At 47.8% G+C, this 19,562-nt stretch overlaps 1 protein-coding gene across 2 annotated transcripts in view; it reads left to right on the forward strand.

Annotated features, from left to right (window-relative positions):
- MANBA (mannosidase beta) overlaps positions 1–19,562 on the forward strand; it is a 166,018-nt gene that overhangs the window by 134,725 nt on the left and 11,731 nt on the right. For both annotated transcript variants that reach the window (XM_078775482.1, XM_078775483.1), the window contains exons 13-15: positions 5,941–6,105; positions 9,287–9,431; positions 18,157–18,299. In XM_078775482.1, the coding sequence (XP_078631608.1) occupies positions 5,941–6,105; positions 9,287–9,431; positions 18,157–18,299 (453 nt within the window). The remainder of the gene's footprint in view (positions 1–5,940; positions 6,106–9,286; positions 9,432–18,156; positions 18,300–19,562) is intronic.

The raw sequence follows: 19,562 nt of genomic DNA on the forward strand, positions 1-19,562 counted from the left end.
GGATCCTGGCACTGAATGCAAAGTGTGAAATCAGTTTCTTTCTTGGTTTTCTTGCTTTTTGGCTCCATCATAGCTCAGGGTCACGAATCTGGAACATACAAATAACAAATAACAATTAAGATAGATGTGCATTAAGTTAGATTTTGGACACTGGTTCGGCTGTGCCATAAAAACCTATTTTTATCCCTTGTAGGTTATTAAAGAAGGTTTCATTCAATTCTCTATCCCCAAAAATGTACAACTGGACACCAGAATCGAAACTCTAGGTCATTTAGAAGCCAAGATAATGGAATTTTACGTTTTCGACATCCGCCATTTTGAAAATCCCAAATGGCCGCCATAAAGAACTTGAAACAATTGGAGACATATTTTTTCTAGAACTTATATCATCCCTAAAGACAGCCCAACCAGTGTCCAAAAATTAACAAGCAATTTCACCGGGCATTTCAATCTGCTACATTGGCCCCCCCACTATTTGTCAAAATAATCATTTAAGGAATACATGTGTCGTCGTGGCAATGAAAGGCATCCATCCCATTTGAAGTCAGAACCTGTTGACATTCAAGGCAAGGTGTGCATCTCTTTACCATCCGTACAACGTAGCCTGCTATGTATCCTATAGCATCATGTAGCACTGGAGACAAGGGAGGGATGTTAGGTGCATCAATGTAATCATGGTCTTCATTACATGGCTGCCGATCTTCCAAGTCATATTTCCTGATAAGAAACATGTCGCTCTCATCGGTGATGCGGCCTTCTCTGTCATGGCTGACAAGTACACTGGACACATGAAGGATCGGTGTCTTGTCTTGCGCGATGCAATTACCTCCCATTCCCTTGATTTCATGACGAACCAGCAGCCTCTTGTAGGTGGATTGGAATTGTCTAGCTGTTGGGTTGTTGTTTGTCCCATTGGCTGACCGTACCGCACAGAAGAACAGTTCGACGTGGTCCTGTGATTGCTTGTAGGTGAGCAAGTATTTAAGCTTGGGCTCATCGCATTTAACAAGAGAATCAAACAGGCCCTGCAAGCTCTTGATTCCAGCTAGAAATCCGATGAATGGAGTTTTCCTCCTGGTGAGGTACATTGGCTGCCCATCTGCATGTGTGAGGGTGGTGAGGTAGGTGTAAGCATATGTAAGGAATCCTTTCCAAAGATGCTCATTTTCCTTTCTCATCGGAGACTTGTACTTTCGTGCCAGAGGATTACGTGAGTTCATGATGTCAAACAGGTGGTCGATGGTCCGAATGAACTCGACCGTGGCTTCTGATTCACGAAACTGTGGAAGCTTGAGATCCTTGTTGCAGTACTCGATTGCATCAGCCACACTACTGCTCAGTGCTTGTGCAGCAAGGTTGACCTTCATTTTTTGCTTTTCCCAGGCCATGTGTGCTGCCTTCAGTTTATTGCCAAGGCGAAGTCCTTCTTGTTCCTGAAGTTTGTGCAACTCCTTCATGTAAGTCCATTTGATCTTGCCACCATCAGGTGAAGTTATGACCCAACCTGCCACCAGTGTGTTTCTTATCAGCTTCAGCATGTGACATGTCAACGAGTACAAACACACGATGATCTGGGTTTGATGGATGCGGGAAAGACGGATCGAGATTCGGCATAGTCATTGTTGCACCAAGTTCATGCATCATTGTCAGATGGCAGGATGGTCCATCACAGGTAAGCGACACACAATGTACCCCAACATCATGTAACCGAATCAAGCATTGCTCAACCGTGTTGGCTCGTTCTTGACCCGACATTCCATGGATAAGGAAATATCCAACAGGAATCTTCCAGTTGCTGTTGAGTGAGACTGCCATTAGAACGAGAGCATCCTGAGCAACTGGAGTAGTGTCATCTTGGATGCCAACCCCAATGTCTACGTAACCGTGAAACTTGTTACCATCCCACTCAACGTGCTTCTTAATGGCCATCTCGTCCAACATAAGTGCACAGATGACTTGACTCTGTTTCTCTTTCGCCTCTTCTACTTTTAACTTCAGGGCAGAGAATGCTTCTTGAGTGAAACCAGGCTCTCCATTGACACCACTATACCATTTCTTGATGGTGGATGGATGTGGCAAGGCCAAGTCAAAACTCTTCCTCACATACCTATATGCCTTTGCACTGTAGAAATGCAAAGTCAGCGCAAATGCCCTCAAGACCGGTGGATATGCATCACGACTCAGCTTTCCTGCAGCCTTGTATTTCAACATTCTTTGCAACATCTCTGAAGGAATATCTGAGAAAGTTGTTGTCAGCATGTCAGCTCCACCAGCAGAGACCAGTTGTTTATCTTGCAGTGATTTCACAACCTCTTGAAGTGATGTCACCTTCTTTCGAAGCCGGCGAGATTTTTGCTGAGTTGTTTTCAGTTTTTTTCGAAGGTTGTCCATGTGGTCCAAGGCTTCCGTTAGTTTCCTCTTTACTGCTCTAGGACTTTCTTGGATGGAGTAGGGATGATCAGCATACACACTTGAAGGCTTGGGTAGTGCCGAATGAGTTGAAGAAGTTGCGCCATGGGTTTCTGCATCATGCTGTTGATGTTGAAATCTTTCTCGTGGTGGTTTTCTTGATGGCTGATGCGTCTATGAATAGAGAGAAAACAACAATTTAGCAAATGGTTTTACAAGATAACCAATTAAAGTGTCAGTTCTATCTTGTTACTTTTTGAAACATCAATTTTTAAAGTATTGTTACAGATAACAGATGGCAACCATTGAACATATATCAATTGCCAGTTATGAAGACTACTGCAGGGAAATCCTGTTATAACAAATTCAAAACACTGTTATAAGCAGACTAAGCAGAGCCCACAAATAATGTATTATATACGCATATCAATATGTGCATGAAAACACAATGTGCAGCTATACCTTTTAAAATACTTATATGGACTCTTTACTGTAAATTTAGGGCTTGAAACTGCAATGTGATTCACATATATATTATAAATCAGCTGTTTTGTGACAATGACTGAAAGTACACGTTTTTATATTCCAGCAAATTTTATAATGAGCAATATAAAATATCAGTGTTATTGCTATATTTATTTGAGAAACTTCAATTAGTTTTAATGCAAAATATATATTCATAAATTATGTTACTTCAACCCGAAATAATTGTAATTTGTAACACAAAATGCACAAATTATTATTTCATTCAGGGGTAAATACCTTTTGTAGATGAGGTGGAAATTTGAAGATTGTTGGTACAGCATCAAGTTTCAGGCGAGTTGTATGCCCACTCCTATCAAAGCATGTGTCTGTGAAGTGGTCGGAGCAAAGGACTGATTTCTTACTTGGAGTCCACATGTCCCTCCTCATGTTTACCATCCATATCTGCAGAACAGATCGACGACTCCAAGGGAATCTATATGACAAAACAAAGGGTAACATAAAAATAATTTCTACGTATTATACCGACTTATTCCAGCAAATATGGCCACAAATGATCAGGCTTCTTTACCACATCCATATGCATATGAATGTTACTGGTTCTACAATGTATGTACATATCTGCTATACAGCTGTCAACATACAATTGATATGCAATTTTATTTAGTAAATTTATTCATTCTCTATCTCAGTATTCCTTTCAGAAATTATAAATCATAACAAGGGAACTGCCTTAGCCCTTTAGCCTTTAAGGAATAAACTACATGCATATACATACAACATACTTTACAGTCATGTAGTGGCAGTATTGCTAGAGCTCCGAGTCCAGACTCTTCAATGACAATGTGACTAGATCTAGAGTCTAGACTCTAGATCTAGTCACATTGTCATTTGTGTAAAACTGTAATCAGATCTAGATCTGATTACAGTTTTACACCGTAATTTTGTGCATTTTGTTTTACAGATTTTTATTCTTCACTTACAATTAAGTAATAATTCATACTTAGCTCCACACAAATCTGTGGTTTTGCAAGCTATTTGTTTTAAAGTAGCCTAACTAAAAGTTAGATTGTAATGTAAATCTAAAATATAGAACTTTTTTACACAGCAACTAACAAGGGAATCTACGCATGGGTCTGTACAAACATCCAACTCGTTCATGTGTTGCACGCTATTAACTCTAAACAGTCTCATTTACAGTAACTTTATTATACTTACAGATGAAATGTTGGATTGCAACCTTTGAAGTGCCTATTTGTACAGTTGACCGCAGCACATGAAGGCATCTTGAGTCCATTTATAGTAATAACGAATCAAAATTATATATGTATTGGCAGGAGTGTTAACGCGAGCTTTCTTGGAGAATCAATGCGAGTGGTTAAGATGGCGGCGTTTGGCGTCAGATCGATCAGCCAATGCGCTATCCAGTGGTTGTAGAGATCAGTGGGTTTTACCCATTGGCTGGACAGCTGGCCTGACTCCACCCCACTGCTTTCACCCATTGGCTGGACAGCTGGCCTGACTCCACCCCACTGGTTTTACCCATTGGCTGGACAGCTGGCCTGACTCCACCCCACTGGTTTTACCCATTGGCTGGGCAGCTGGCCTGACTCCACCCCACTGGTTTCACCCATTGGCTGGACAGCTGGCCTGACTCCACCCCACTGGTTTCACCCATTGGCTGGACAGCTGGCCTGACCACCCCCAAATGAAGTAGCATAGATCGGTATTCCTCAGGCCTGGGTGTTAGTTAGTCCATGGCCCAGTGCAATTGGAATGATCCCAGGTATATAATCACGATTTATTCTATATGCATATAAGCCATACGCATGTATTTGCTTCATGTATGTACATGGGGTTATTTTTAGTATTTCCGGCACCAAATGAGGCATTATACACTGCCCAAATAAAGGGATGTGTTTACTGGTGCAAAATTTTCCAGACTTCTTCCTCCTGCCCTCCAGCGTATTGAATTGAAACTTGATGGCGGACTTGTGTTGCAAAGCAAATCTCCCTCATGTTACCTCTGCCGCCCAAGGTGAATATAGGTTATATTTTCACCCCTGTCTGTTTGTTTGTTTGTCTTTGTTTTGGAACAAGATATCTCAAAAAGTTCTGGACAGATTCAGACGAAATTTTGTGGAGAGGTTGTGTGTGTGACACGGACGAAACGATTAGATTTTGGTAAATATCCGGAAACGGATCCGGGTGCTCGAATTTTAAAAGTAATTCTTCACCATTGAGAAATGGGACCAAAAGCGATATTTCGCACAATATCCCAAATAGTTACCCTCGCCAAAGGAGAGGGTATTGCATTTGAGTCCGTTTGTTACTTGCCGGAATAGATTCCGACTAGTATGTTGGTTGGTTGGTTGTTTGTTTGTCTGTTTGTCTGTTTGTCTGTCTGTTTGTCCACACAGAATAAATATGATTTTCTCTGCAACCGTTGGTCCGATTGACAGGAAATTTTCACCAGAGGTGCAACTCCACCTGTAGAATTTTTGTTATGATAATTATGACGTCATAGGTCACGTGGTTCAGCCACCATCTCCGAAAAATCGAAAAACTTTGCACCTCTATATCTCGGAAAGCGCTGAATGGAAAAGATTGAGACATGGCTCATTGTAAAGAACTCTCCATGGGGAATATATGTTAATGATGTTGTCATAGGTGCCTCCATTATGACGTCATCATTCGACAAGTACAAAACTTCATCCGATCAAGATGAAATTTCTTGTCATGTCGGCATAAATTGGTGGAGAAAAAAAATGATGACGTCATCGGTCACGTGGTTCGGCCAACATATACGTTTTTACACAAAAGCCTTAAAAACCACTGAAAATACATCCTGGCGAGGGTTTGTGATCTCTGATTGCTCTTTTTCTTGTTTTAATCCGTTTTAAAATTTCACCATTTTACATTTTATGTTGATGTTTACTTTTCTTATCTCTCCTTTTCTTGTATAGTACTTTGAGTATTTAGAATGAAATGGAAAGTGCAAGATGAGAAAATGATTGGTTGACCCAACTTGTACCTTCACCTACCTAGGTTTCTTTGCCCGAGGATTGGCAGTTAAACAGCTCATTCTGCAACATTCGGCAGCACCTCATTGATGGCAACAAGTACATTTTGCAACAGATCCATCAAAACTACCCAATCCCAGTCACGCAGAATCCATTGCGCTCATTTCAGCTCATCCTTTATCTTTCTCAGGTATATGATAGGAAGACATCTTCAATTATTATCAATTGCTATGCATATTACTGGTTTGTACCTTTGTCATTCAACCTATTGTCAAATATATTTTTTGTACACCGTGGTCTTGTGAATTCCTTGTTCTACTGAGTACACTTGAATGAGTTCACACGAACCTCTCTTGTGCAAGTGTTTTTTTTTTTAGCCACTTCATGTTTTTTGTTCGCAAAATACTTTGATTGGCCTGCTTTTCATTTCCATATGAACACACGGCTCATGAGGCTTGGCTCCTGGGTTTAAATCCCATCCACTGTATGCGGTGCTTTCTACATTGTCTCCCAATGTCCTTGTAATGAATGCAAAGGTACACTAACACCTTGTCACGTCCTAGTCCTACATGTGATATATGTAGTCATTTTTTAAGATCCTACAGATATTTAATGCTGAATAATGTCGCCGAATCTCTCTGATCTGATCCAAGTAGCTCTTGGTCTCGCACCTGTTGGTTGGTAGGAGGATTAGATCTGTGTAATATGAAAGCAAAATCTTGAACCATTTTTGAAATATCGTGTGCACAAGCCAAGTTACTGATATAGTTGCCATGGGAACAGTATTCAACCAATCACCGTCATGATCCAATCAGGTTGAGATAATATCATGAGGATTATATATCTGCAATATGATAGCTAAATGTTCAACGGTTTTTTCAATATTGCGGACACAAAAGTACATGGACGGATGATAGGTTGGTCAGACGGAGCTCATGTTAATGTACCCCATCTCCGACTTTGGCGGAGGAGCAGAGGGCAACTAGAGCAAAGTCGATGACGTACCATCGCAAAACCCAACGCTTCCCACCTAAAGCGTAGTTGAAAGGTGGCAAGAAACTCCAACAGGAATAACCCAATATCAAATTTTTAGTCAAATGTTTGTGCCAGTAATTTCATATTTCGGTATCTGACCTCTAGATCAAGCCCCAGGGGACGGGGTCAAAAATTACGTTTCTCTTGCACTTCTTGCCATGTGGTGATCATAACTACTGTGGTGAAAATGAAGAAGAAGAAGAGCTTTTGTCGGCGTGGGACATATTGAATGCCTATTTAGGGGCAAGCGCTCGGTCTGAGAGGGAGTCAGTATCTTGTCTGCTGAATGAGTTATGCAGAGATGAGCGCTGGACCTTCTTGGTAAGAAGTGACTGGGATTCATGACTAATGTTTGACATGCTTGACTTTGCTTTATTATGATTGATTCGATTTGTAGGACTGATGATGTTATTGCGGTAGGGAGCCGGAGGTACGAGCGCACACACACCTATGGTGCCGAGCGGTTTTGCATGGTGTGGAAAGCGGCGTTACCCCACGAGATTTATGGACCTGAGTCTCCCAAAATTCGGTCCCAGATGATGCTAGGCCAATGGAGAAAAGATGTACCGAACAGGTTGGAAAGTAACAACAAAATGTACAGCCTTTTATTTGGAAGGCACAGAGAAACAGACGAAGACACAGCTTATCAATTATTACCTAATAATAACCCCGACTTAGCGCCTTCACACTCTGACACACACACACACACACACACACACACTCACTCACACACACTCACAGGGACAAAAGCCACTCGTTAAAGGCATGTACGATGTACACGATGTACGTGCTGGGATTCCTCGCTGGTGACCACGTGGTCTGGTGTGCACGGCTCGTAGTTCGATCGTGACGTGCAGCCTGGATGAGGTAAATTCAGCACAGGTGGGGCGAGCTGCCACGCAGGCAGACAACTTCAGCTCAGGTGAGTCGTGTCGAAAGGCCAATGCTTGCAGGTCAGCCAGATGGCGCAAAAGATCGGCGCAGACGCGATGGGTGTCGGGCGTCGGACAAAGGCCAAACACGTGTCGTGGGAGATATGAAAAAGCAAGCGAGGTCTCGTCGTGGGCATGGCGAAAGGGGCAAGAGCTCAGGTGTGTCCTCTGTGAAGTCCCAAAAAGCAAGAGAATGATAATGCCTGCGCGTGGGCTATTATCAGAACTGGTCACACCCTTCAAAATTTTCCAGAGCTTCCTATTGGCTGAGGCTTGTCGCATCATGGCGACAGGTTCCCGGCTCACCATTGGTCACTTGGGCCATGCTTTTGGCCACGCCTTTCTGCACATCTGGTGTTATGGCTTCCCTTAGCCAACGAAGGTTTGAAGCCCTTGCCTAACTCGACGCATGTTTGGTCTCTATTACTATACAATGGGAAAGGGCTAATCTCTACATTCAATAAAACATAACTGACTACTGCAGGATACATGTTGTCGTGCAATTGACTATAGGGAGTTTGCCTTTATGGCACAACCGCAACAATATTATTGCCTGTTGTGTAGTATGCCAAAGATCGATTTGAATAAAGCCTCGTATCTTGGAGTGAGGTTTTGAAGGTTTATCAATACAACTACCAAGCTTGGCGAATTTCTGCCCAAATGTTTGAGAGCGTTACAGGAGTTGGTCAAACAGACAGAGCCGATTACAATATCTCCCCTCCCTCCTTCCGTTTTTAGCTCACCTGGACTTTAGTCTGGTGAGCTGATGTGATCTAGCAGTGTCCATAGGTAAGTCAGTCAGTCAGTCAGTGAGTGAGTGAGTGTCTGTAAACACTTTAGTCATTATCGCTTCAACCAAACACACGATGTTGATGAAACTTGGCCATAAACTTCATATCTGATGCCTAACGTAGGTGGATTGACCGCATCAAAATCTGCGCTCATTAAAGGGAATGACTGGGGTGGGGGTGGCGTGGGGGGGGGGGGTTTGACCTCCAAAATATGTGTTTTCTCTCTTCTCTGAAACTTCATCGCCCATGATGTACCAAAGTTTGTTCACGGCATTTAAAATATCAGGGTCTGAGTGGGTTTTGAGTGACTGTTGTTGCTCCTGATCCAGGTGAGCTTCAGAACCCACAGTCCTATTTTTAAAAAGCATGGGGAAAACGAATACTTTGTTGAGCACAGAATAAAAAGTTTGTTTTTATTGAAATCAAGGCTCAGTTTCGGTGAATTTTCCAATTGTGTTGGTAATATAGTGATCCTGTGAGCATATTGTCCTGAAAACACCTGCTTCTGGTTCCAAAAGGAATATCGACTTCGAGCTTTTGAGTTTTGATTGTATCACTTCGGAGATGTATCTGAGAACGTGCACAGATGTGATGGGTGTTTATGGCTGCGCAGGTTTCACAGGCTCAGTGCGTGAAGATGCAAGTGGAATTCTATCGGCGAAGTCGGAATGAAGTGAAGCATGGTGAAGGTTGGACAATGGGAGCGCTCTATTGGCAACTCAATGATGTTTGGCAGGCACCATCATGGTCATCCTTGGGTAAGAAATTGTGCTGTGTCCTTTTTTTTGCTTGTTCATGCACCATTTACTTGATCTTTTATATATGTTGATACTGTGGCGGACACGATGGCTCACTGGCGCAGTGACATAATTCCGCGCACCAGTGGGCGTCAGCCACGCCCCAGGTGAGGCGTGGCCTCCAGATATACACGCGGGCTCGCAGCCCCGAGCACGGCAGTGCTGACGAGTGAGCAGTGAATAAAGAGCTAGACTTAACCTAAAGCGTTGTGGCCTACCTTTGTTTAACGTGTGTGCCCAGCACCACACTGGTGACCCCCACTGATTCAGCCGTTGCTGTCCTCCGAACGCGCCATGGCCATCAACGCTGTCGCGATCAATCTCCCGGAGTTCTGGGAAGCACAGGCTGACACCTGGTTTCTACAGGCCGAGGCCCAATTCCAGCTCCGGGGCGTCACGGCGGACGACACGAGGTACTTTTACGTGGTCGCTGCCCTTGGATCCGGCACGGCCGCCCGAGTAGTGTCCTTCCTCCGGTACCCGCCGGACGAGAGCAAGTACGCGGCGCTCAAACGACTTCTCCTCGACACGTTTGGCCTCACAGAGGCCGACCGCGCTGACCGTCTTTTGGACCTTCCCGTCCTCGGCGACACACGACCGTCCGCCCGCATGGATTACATTCTGTCTCTGCTCGGCGACGGCCACGCGGATTTCCTTTTCCGTGCTCTCTTCCTCCGCCAGCTACCTGTACAGGTACGGCTCGCGCTGGCCGGTTCGACCATTACGGAACCGCGCGCCCTGGCCAGGGAGGCGGACAAGTTTTTCACAGCCCACGACACACGGCCGGCATATAGCACGGCCGTCGTGGATCAAGGCGCGAGTGGTTCGGATCGCCACGTGGCATGGCGTTCGGATCCTCCCAAACACGGCGCAGGTTGTTCGGATCGCGCATGGCCGCCGCCACGCCCCGCCCACCACCGTCGTCACAACCGGCGCGACAACCACCACCGGGCCAGACCTGGTGCCACTTCCATACCAGGTTCGGCCACAAGGCCAGGTCCTGCTGCCTGCCTTGTGCTTTTGGCAGGTCGGGAAACGGCCAGGCCGGCGCTCGCTTCCTGCCATGAGCGTCGGCCATACTGGCAGCCTTCTGTTCATAACAGACACCTCCTCGGGTCGTCGCTTCCTGTGCGACACGGGAGCGCAGGTGAGCGTCCTCCCTGCCTCCGCGTCCGACAAGCAAGCTGAGGGCCAGCTCCGGGGCGTCACGCCATACGTCACGCGACACGAGGTACTTTTACGTGGTCGCTGCCCTTGGATCCTGAGCAAGCTGAGGGCCGGGGCCCCGCTTTGCTTGCCGCCAACGGCACGCCCATCCGCACGTTCGGGAAGCGTTGTCTCTCGCTGCGGTTCGGGGGGCAGCGCTTTCAGTGGTCGTTCGTTACCGCTAGTGTCCCCATGGGCCTACTCGGAGCGGACTTCCTCTGTGCGCATGGGCTGTTGGTGGACGTGAGGCACAGACGCCTTGTCCAAGCCGAAACCTTCAGCCCGCTCGCTTGCGCGCTGAGCAGTTCGTTGAGCAGCTCCCTGGGTGGCTCACCGAGCGGCTCGCCAAGCGGCTTGCTGAGCGGTTCGGTCCCGGCGAGGTTGGTCTGCACGCTTCCGGCAGTGGACGAGTTTACCCGCCTCCTCGCCAGTTTCCCGGCCCTCACGCGGCCCACCTTCTCGGCGGTGGCCGTCAAGCACGGGGTGGAGCATCACATCCCCACCGTCAGGCCACCGGTCTATGCCCGGGCGCGCCGCCTCTACCCAGCGAAGGTCGCCGTGGCGCAGGAGGAGTTCGCCACGCTGGAGCGACTGGGCATCGTCCGGCGCTCCAACAGCGCATGGGCATCGCCGCTGCACATTGTGCCCAAGCCCGGCGGCGGGTGGCTGCCGCGCGGAGACTACCGCCGCCTCAACGATGCTACTACCCCCGACCGCTACCCGGCCCCTCACATCCAGGACTTTTCTGCCCGGTTGGCGAAAATGTCCCTCTTCTCCAAGGTGGACCTCATCCGCGGATACCACCAGGTCCCTGTCAGGCCGGAGGACATACCGAAGACGGCCGTCATCACACCATTCGGACTCTTTGAGTTTCTGCGGATGCCCTTTGGGTTGAAGAATGCGGCCTAGGCGTTCCAGCGGCTTATGGACAGCGTCTTGCGCGACTTGGACTTCGTGTACGTCTACCTGGACGACATCCTCGTCGCAAGCGCGTCCCGTGAGGAGCACCTCCGCCATCTCCGCACGCTCTTCGAACGCCTGGGCCGGCATGGCCTGATCATCAACCCCGCCAAGTGCCGGTTCGGCGTCACCGAAATCGACGTTTTGGGGCACCGCGTCACCAGGCATGGGGCCATCCCCTTACCGGCCAAGGTGGAGGTGGTCAGCGGTTTTCCGCGCCCCCGCACGATCAAGGGGCTCCAGGAGTTCCTGGGCATGGTGAACTTTTATCACCGTTTCCTGCCCCGCATCGCCCAGCTCCTGCGCCCCCTGCACGAGGCCCTCCGGGGGAAGCCGGGCAAAGGCGACGTTGCCTGGACCGAGCCGATGGACGTGGCGTTCGCGGGCGCGAAGCTCGCCTTGGCTAATGCCACCATGCTCGCGCACCCGGCGCCCGATGCACCGATCGCCCTCACCACCGACGCGTCGGACTATGCGGTGGGTGCGGTGCACGAGCAATGGGTGAAGGGAGCTTGGCAGCCGCTGGCGTTTTTTAGCCGGCAGCTCCGCCCGCACGAACGGCGGTACAGTACCTTCGACCGCGAGCTGCCCGGGCTCCACCTGGCGGTCCGGCACTTCCGCCATCTGCTCGAGGGCCGCCCGTTCGCGGCCTTCGTCGACCACAATCCCCTGGTCTTCGCGATGGCCAAGTTCGCCGAGCCGTGGTCGGCCTGGCAGCAGCGTCACCTCTCGGCCGTGTCCGAGTACACGACGGACATCCGGCACGTCGCGGGGAAGGACAACCCAGTGGCGGATTGCCTTTCCCGGTCCGTCGCCCACGCGGTCCACCTCGGGATCGACTATGCCCGGATGGCGGCGGACCAGTCCGCCGACCCCGCCATCCAGGCTTTTCGGACCGCCGTCACTGGCCTCCGCGTCACCGAGGTACCGTTCGACGGCGCGGGCATGGCCCTCTTGTGCGACGTCTCCCTCGGCCGGCCTCGCCCTATCGTGCCCGCTGGCTCCGGGTTTTTGACGCCATCCATGGCCTGTCCCACCCGGGCATGAAGGCCTCCCAGAAGCTGGTCGCCGACACGTTCGTCTGGCATGGCCTCCGGAACGCCGTCCGCGATTGGGCCAGGACGTGCCTCGCGTGCCAGCGCGCGAAGGTTCACCGCCACACCCAGGCCCCGTTGGCCCCGTTTACTGTGCCCGAACGTCGGTTCGACCACGTTCACGTGGACTTGGTGGGACCTCTGCCCCCCTCGTGGGGTTTCACCCACGTCCTCACCATGGTGGACCGCACCACCCGGTGACCGGAGGCCGTGCCTTTGGCAGCAACGACGGCGGCGGACGTCGCGCAGGTGTTCATCGCCACTTGGGTTGCCCGGTTCGGCACCCCCTCGGACATCTCGTCGGACCGCGGCCCCCAGTTCACCTCGGAGCTCTGGGGGGCGGTAGCGCGGGGGCTCGGCGTCCAGCTGCACTGCACCATGGCCTACCACCCCCAGGCCAACGGCCTGTGCGAGCGCTTCCATCACGCCATGAAGGCCGTGCTCCGGGCCAGCCTCCGCGACGGCGGCTGGGTCGACAGGCTCCCCTGGGTCCTGCTGGGCCTCAGGACGGCGCTCAAGGACGACCTGCGCGCATCCGCGGCGGATTTGGTCTTCGGACAACCACTGCGGGTGCCGGGCGAGTTCCTCCCCGACTCCACGGCACCATGGTCCGCGGCGCAGCAGCACTCCGCCCTGCAGGAGACCGCCCGGAGGTTCGCCCCGGTGCCGACGGCGCACCACGGTTGCCCGCCAACGCACGTCGCCCCGGAGCTACGCACGGCGGAGTACGTGTTCATCCGCCACGACGCCCACCGGACACCGCTGCGGCCCCCGTACGACAGGCCCATCCGTGTGCTGGAGACCAGGGCAAAGCATTTCACCCTGGACATCGGCGGTACTCCTGACCGCGTCTCCGTGGACCGCCTCAAGCCGGCCCACCTCAACTTGGACCAGCCCCCGCCAGCGGCTCTGCCCCCGCGTCGGGGCCGCCCCCCAGCGGGCGGGCCCCCGGCACCGCCCAACCCTGCCGTCACGCCACCCCCCTGCCCTGTACCCATCCCAGATGCCACCAGAGGCATCCCAGATGGCATCCCGGCATCCCAGACGCCGCCAGCCCCCAGAGGGCGCTTCGGCCGGGTCATCCGGTTGCCCCGCAAACTGACCCTTCAGGTGCGCGGGAATTCTGGGGGGGCGCATGTGGCGGACACGATGGCTCGCTGGTGCATTGACATAATTCCGCGCACCAGTGGGCGTCGGCCACGCCCCAGGTGAGGCGTGGCCTCCAGATATACACGCGAGCTCGCAGCCCCGAGCACGGCAGTGCTGACGAGTGAGCAGTGAATAAAGAGCTCGACTTAACCTAAAGCGTTGTGGCCTACCTTTGTTTAACGTGTGTGCCCAGCACCACAATACCAACTTTTTAGCTCACCTGGAACGAAGTTCAGGTGAGCTTATGCGATGGCGCGTTGTCAGTGCGTCCGTCCGTAAACATTTGAAACTTCTTCTCCGAAACCGCTGATGGGATTGTGACCAAACTTGCAACAAATGATATTTCTTATGTTGTGACTAAAGTTTGTTTACGGCATAAAAAAAAAATCGGGGTCTAAGGGGGTTTATCGGGGGTCAATGTGGATCCAGGTTTGACCCCCCAAAATAGATATTTGCTTTTTTCTCTGAAACCACAAACACTATTGTGATGAAACTTGACCACAACCTTCATCACCCATGATGTACCAAAGTTTGTTCACGGCACTAAAAAAATCGAAATCTAAGGGGGGTTAATGGGGGGGTCAAAGTGGGTCCACGTTTGACCCCCGCAAAATAGGAATTTGCTTTTTTCTCTGAAACCACACAAACAATTCCGATGAAACTTCACCACAACCTTCATCACCCATGATGTACCAAAGTTTGTTTATGGCATTTTAAAAAATCGGGGTCTAAGGGGGTTTACCGGGGGTCAATGTGGATCCAGGTTTGACCCCCCAAAATAGATATTTGCTTTTTTCTCTGAAACTACAAACACTATTGCGATGAAACTTGACCACAACCTTCATCACCCATGATGTACCAAAGTTTGTTCACGGCACTAAAAAAATCGAAATCTAAGGGGGGTTAAGGGGGGGTCAAAGTGGGTCCACGTTTGACCCCCGCAAAATAGGAATTTGCTTTTTTCTCTGAAACCACACAAACAATTCCGATGAAACTTCACCACAACCTTCATCACCCATGATGTACCAAAGTTTGTTTACGGCATTTTTAAAAATCGGGGTCTAAGGGGGTTTACCCGGGGTCAATGTGGATCCAGGTTTGACCCCCCAAAATAGATATTTGCTTTTTTCTCTGAAACTACAAACACTATTGCGATGAAACTTGACCACAACCTTCATCACCCATGATGTACCAAAGTTTGTTCACGGCACTAAAAAAATCGAAATATAAGGGGGGGTTAATGGGGGGTCAAAGTGGGTCCACGTTTGACCCCCCCAAAAATAGGAATTTGCTTTCTTCTCTGAAACTACACAAACAATTCCGATGAAACTTCACCACAACCTTCACTACCCATGATGTACCAAAGTTTGTTTACGGCATTTAAAAAAAATCGGGCCCTGTGGGGGTCTATGGAGGGGTTGCCCCCCAAAGTAGATATTTTCTTACTTCTCAGAAACTACACAAGCAATTCCGATGAAACCTGACCATAACCTTCACCACCTGTGATGTACCAAAGTTTGTTTACGGCATTTAAAAAAAATCGGGCCCTGTGGGGGTCTATGGAGGGGTTGCCCCCCAAAGTAGATATTTTCTTACTTCTCAGAAACTACACAAGCAATTCAGATGAAACCTGACCATAACCTTCACCACCTGTGATGTACCAAAGTTTGTTGACGGCATTAAAAAAAAAATCGAGTCCTGAGGGGGTTTCCTGGGGCGGGGGTGGGGGGGGGTTAGGGTTAACAGAGGTCAACCTAACCCTAACCGTAACACGTTGCCCCCCAAAATAGTTTTTTGTTGTTGTTGTTTAAAGTCGTATGATGACGTTAGTATGATTCTACCTGCTGCCCTTTCTTCTAGCAACCATTGAAATTGGTTTAAAATACCGTTTTACTGTTTAAAATACCTTCATTCAGTGTAGTATACTGCTTTATTCTACCAGGTGAATGCCCAGGGGTGTTGCCCCAATGATGTATCATTCCCTCTTCGTGGCACATTTTTATTCTCGATAATAGTCATTACTCATAACTGCCACTGGATAGCAAGAGGTACGCTCACTCCCCTCTAAGCTATCTAGCCTGAGTTCGAATCCTGACCCAGCTATAAACTATCATCCCGATGTTTCACAGATGTGTGTGTCGTCCCTCGGATGGACATTAAACTGGGAGTCCCGTCTGCCAGCATTAGTAGGTGGACGTCAAATGTCCCACAGTGTCCTTCGCGAAGACTGGGCGGGCTAGGCCATCACCGGCACCATGAACAAATTACAAGTTCTGCCTGAACCAGCAGAGGGCACTGCGTCAGCAGTACAGCCATGCCCTCAACCAATGATGCCACCCTGCAGCCTTGTGCTGCATACGAATGAAGACGATGAGCGGCTCATGTTCAGTTTGCTTTGTGTTGGTGTGATCAGAGGTTTTTGAAGATTCTGATCAATGTGAATTAAAGATTGCTAAATGACAAGAAGCTTGGTTTCTTCTCACCCAAACGAAGCTGTATTTATAACAGTCAATATTGTTATGTATAATGGTATAAAACACGAGTAGAAACCTTGAGTAAATAGTTGATGCTCACAGCATCTATACATATATTGTAACTCCTCAACGTATCGAAGACATTTGCACAATATGAGAGTTTGGTAAACTTAACAACAAGTGCAAAATAACAAAATAATGTCTTGTTTACATTTTCTACACTCAAACAGCAAATTAACTAGAACTGTGAGCAGTGATGATGGGCTTCCAGGCAATTTGGCTGCAAAACCACGTGACTGATGATGTCATAAGTTTCAATAAATTTTCCTCATGGTTGGTCGATCTTATCTGTAAAGATTCATATTAATCGGTTGAGCAGTTTTGAAGTAGATTTTTTAAGTTGTTTTTTTTCCAACACAAAATGCCTGCCAAACCATGTGACTGACGACGTCATAGTTTTCCACAGTTCTTCCCCATGCGTATGCAAGCATACGTTTAAAGTTTCGCCTCGATTGGTTCAGCGGTTTCAGAGAAATAATTTTTTTATCCTTACCTTCAATCCAATATAGCTGCCAAACCACGTGACTGATGACATCATGACTGTCATCAAATTATCCCCATGGCTTGTCAATCATGTCTGCAAAGTTTTGTATTGATCGGTTACGTGGTTTTGAACATTTTAAAGGTTTTTTTTTTTAAAATTCAATCAATATGGTTGCCAAATTATATGACTGATGACGTCATAATTTTCAACACCTTTTCCATGTGGTTATGTGATCATATATTTCAAGTCTCATATCGATCAGATAAACGGTTTCAGAGAAGGTTTATAAAGTTTTATTTTGTGATCCAATATGGCCACCAAACCATGCAACCGATGAGGGGTTTTTTGCAAACTTGTATCCTCATGGGTAGTCGACCACATGTTTAAAATGTTGCTTCGATCCACTCAGCGCTTACAGAGATGTTTAAAAAGTTCTGTATCTGTCGAGTGCGCATACACTTTCCGCACCTTTCAGCTCGGATGGATTGTATTGCCAAATCCCCTCGGACTGGAATGGGCTTATCATGTTAATCTTACTATTTGGTGATTGGGGAATTTGTTGAAGAAAGGAATAAAAATATGAAGAAAGATGATTGGGTAGGATTTAAAGAAACACCACCACAGTGGGAAGAAATTCTGGTCATGGTAAAATTCGTATTATCCAAATGTAGAACCACCTTTAGAGGCCATTTTTCCCGCAGAGCAGGGGTTGGCCTTTTTTCGGGCACTGTGGTCCCCTTTTTTGAAGCAATGTTTTATAGCCGGATGCCCTTCCTGCCGCCAACCCTGTTAGTCGCCTCTTGCGACACAGGGAATTACCAGTGAACTGGTACTCAATTTGCCGACCTCGGAAGGATGACAGGCTGAGTCAACCCCCCTGGCGTTAATTCAGCGATCGACCGGGATTCGAACCCGGGATTCGAACCCAGGATCCTAGGATCCCAAACCGGCACCCTAACCGCTAAGCCAACTCCAGGTATTAACCATATGACATTTCATATTATTGAAAGGTTTATGCAGTATAGTGGGCCACAACTATTGGAATAGTGTGCAAATTAGAGACACATGAGTTTAAAACGGTGTGTGTGTGTGTGTGTGTGTGTGTGTGTGTGTGTGTGTGTGTGTGTGTGTGTGTGTGTGTGTGTGCGTGCGTGCGTGCGCGCGCGAGTGAGTGAGTGAGTGAGTGAGTCAGTCATTGCATACAATGCCATTTTGATGCAGAAACGTATGACTCCATTTGATCTTTTGTTTCCCATTAGAATACAGTGGCAAGTGGAAAATGCTTCATTACTTTGCAAAAGACTTCTTTGCTCCAGTGGTGCCAATCTTGTTTGAAGATGAAGAGGATCTCATGGTGTATGCAGTGTCTGAACTGAACTTTGATCTCAAGTTAATACTGAAGGTAAAATACAGGTGTATTTTGGTATTACATTCACCACAATAACCACCTTGATTTGCTGTCATTATTTCAATCAAATGTGTTTCTTCTGCTCTGCACAGGCACAAGCTATTAATAAATAATTGGGGGTTATGACACATTATTATTGCAATCTTATTAAACTTTATTCATACAGATTTGTATTCTTATTATATGCACAGATTAGTTTGACTGTTGCAAACAGTTGCAAGTACTTATTGCTTATCTTGCAAAAATGTTAATCCTACAACACGCGACTTTCAAAATGACATGATCATCCCACAATGCCGCACGCATGTGCAGAAACCCCCGAGCGACAGCGGTAATTGGGGCAGGGCATGTATATCGTGTGTACCAGAAAAGGGTAGTTACCTAAAACGGCTCAAAAAGCTTCTAAAATAAGCCAAAACACTTGGAATAGTACCCAAGAGAAAGAGCTGTGCCTCTGCACAACCAAACATTTGGATTTGATCAAACATTTGACCAAACCAAACATTTGATCAACTCGCCCAAAAAGTTGATCTTGCAGCCCGTACTGCAAAAACTCCTGACTATACGGGTCTGTGCAACGCCAGTGGACGGGCGCATTCTACCCAACCTCCCCGATCATCCCCTTCAGTGAGTGGACATTGAACCTTGTGGGATTACCTCGTGTGAACATGGCAGGCTTGGTGATTTATTTAATGATCGTTTGCAATTGGAGCGGTGATGCCGTCATTCCCAACATTTAAGCGGGCTTCCCAGAGAGAGGCACCATATCTGGGTTGGGTGCTGCTTAACACCGAAGGAAAAGTCATATTTGGGGCTTGTCGATGCACATAACAAGTTTAAAACGATGATATTTACTATTAATCATGGTTGGAAGGAGGGGGGAGTGGGTGATATTGGGTTGTCAGATGATAGTCCAGGAATAATAGATTTAACCCGGAACAAATTCAAACAAAGCTGAAAATTTCAGGATATGTTCAGAAAACTGTCCTGAATAACATACTAAAAGTCCTCAGACATCCGCCTTGTGCTTCAACGGAAATTCAAGATGGCGTCCAAAATGGCGGCAATTTTGGCATTTTATCATATTACCACCTAAAAACATGATATAAATGCAAACAGGGTGTCAAAATACATGTTTTCAAGCACGAGGATTGTTTTAAAGATTACATTATGAGTTTATATGACATATGTGTCATTCGATCGATTATGAACAATTTCAACTACTTATAAGATTATATTTTATCATCATCGTCTTCA

Source organism: Myxine glutinosa, chromosome 4, assembly GCF_964187855.1.
Source record: "Myxine glutinosa chromosome 4, kmMyxGlut1.1, whole genome shotgun sequence".
In the NCBI taxonomy this organism is placed as follows: Eukaryota; Metazoa; Chordata; class Myxini; order Myxiniformes; family Myxinidae; genus Myxine; species Myxine glutinosa.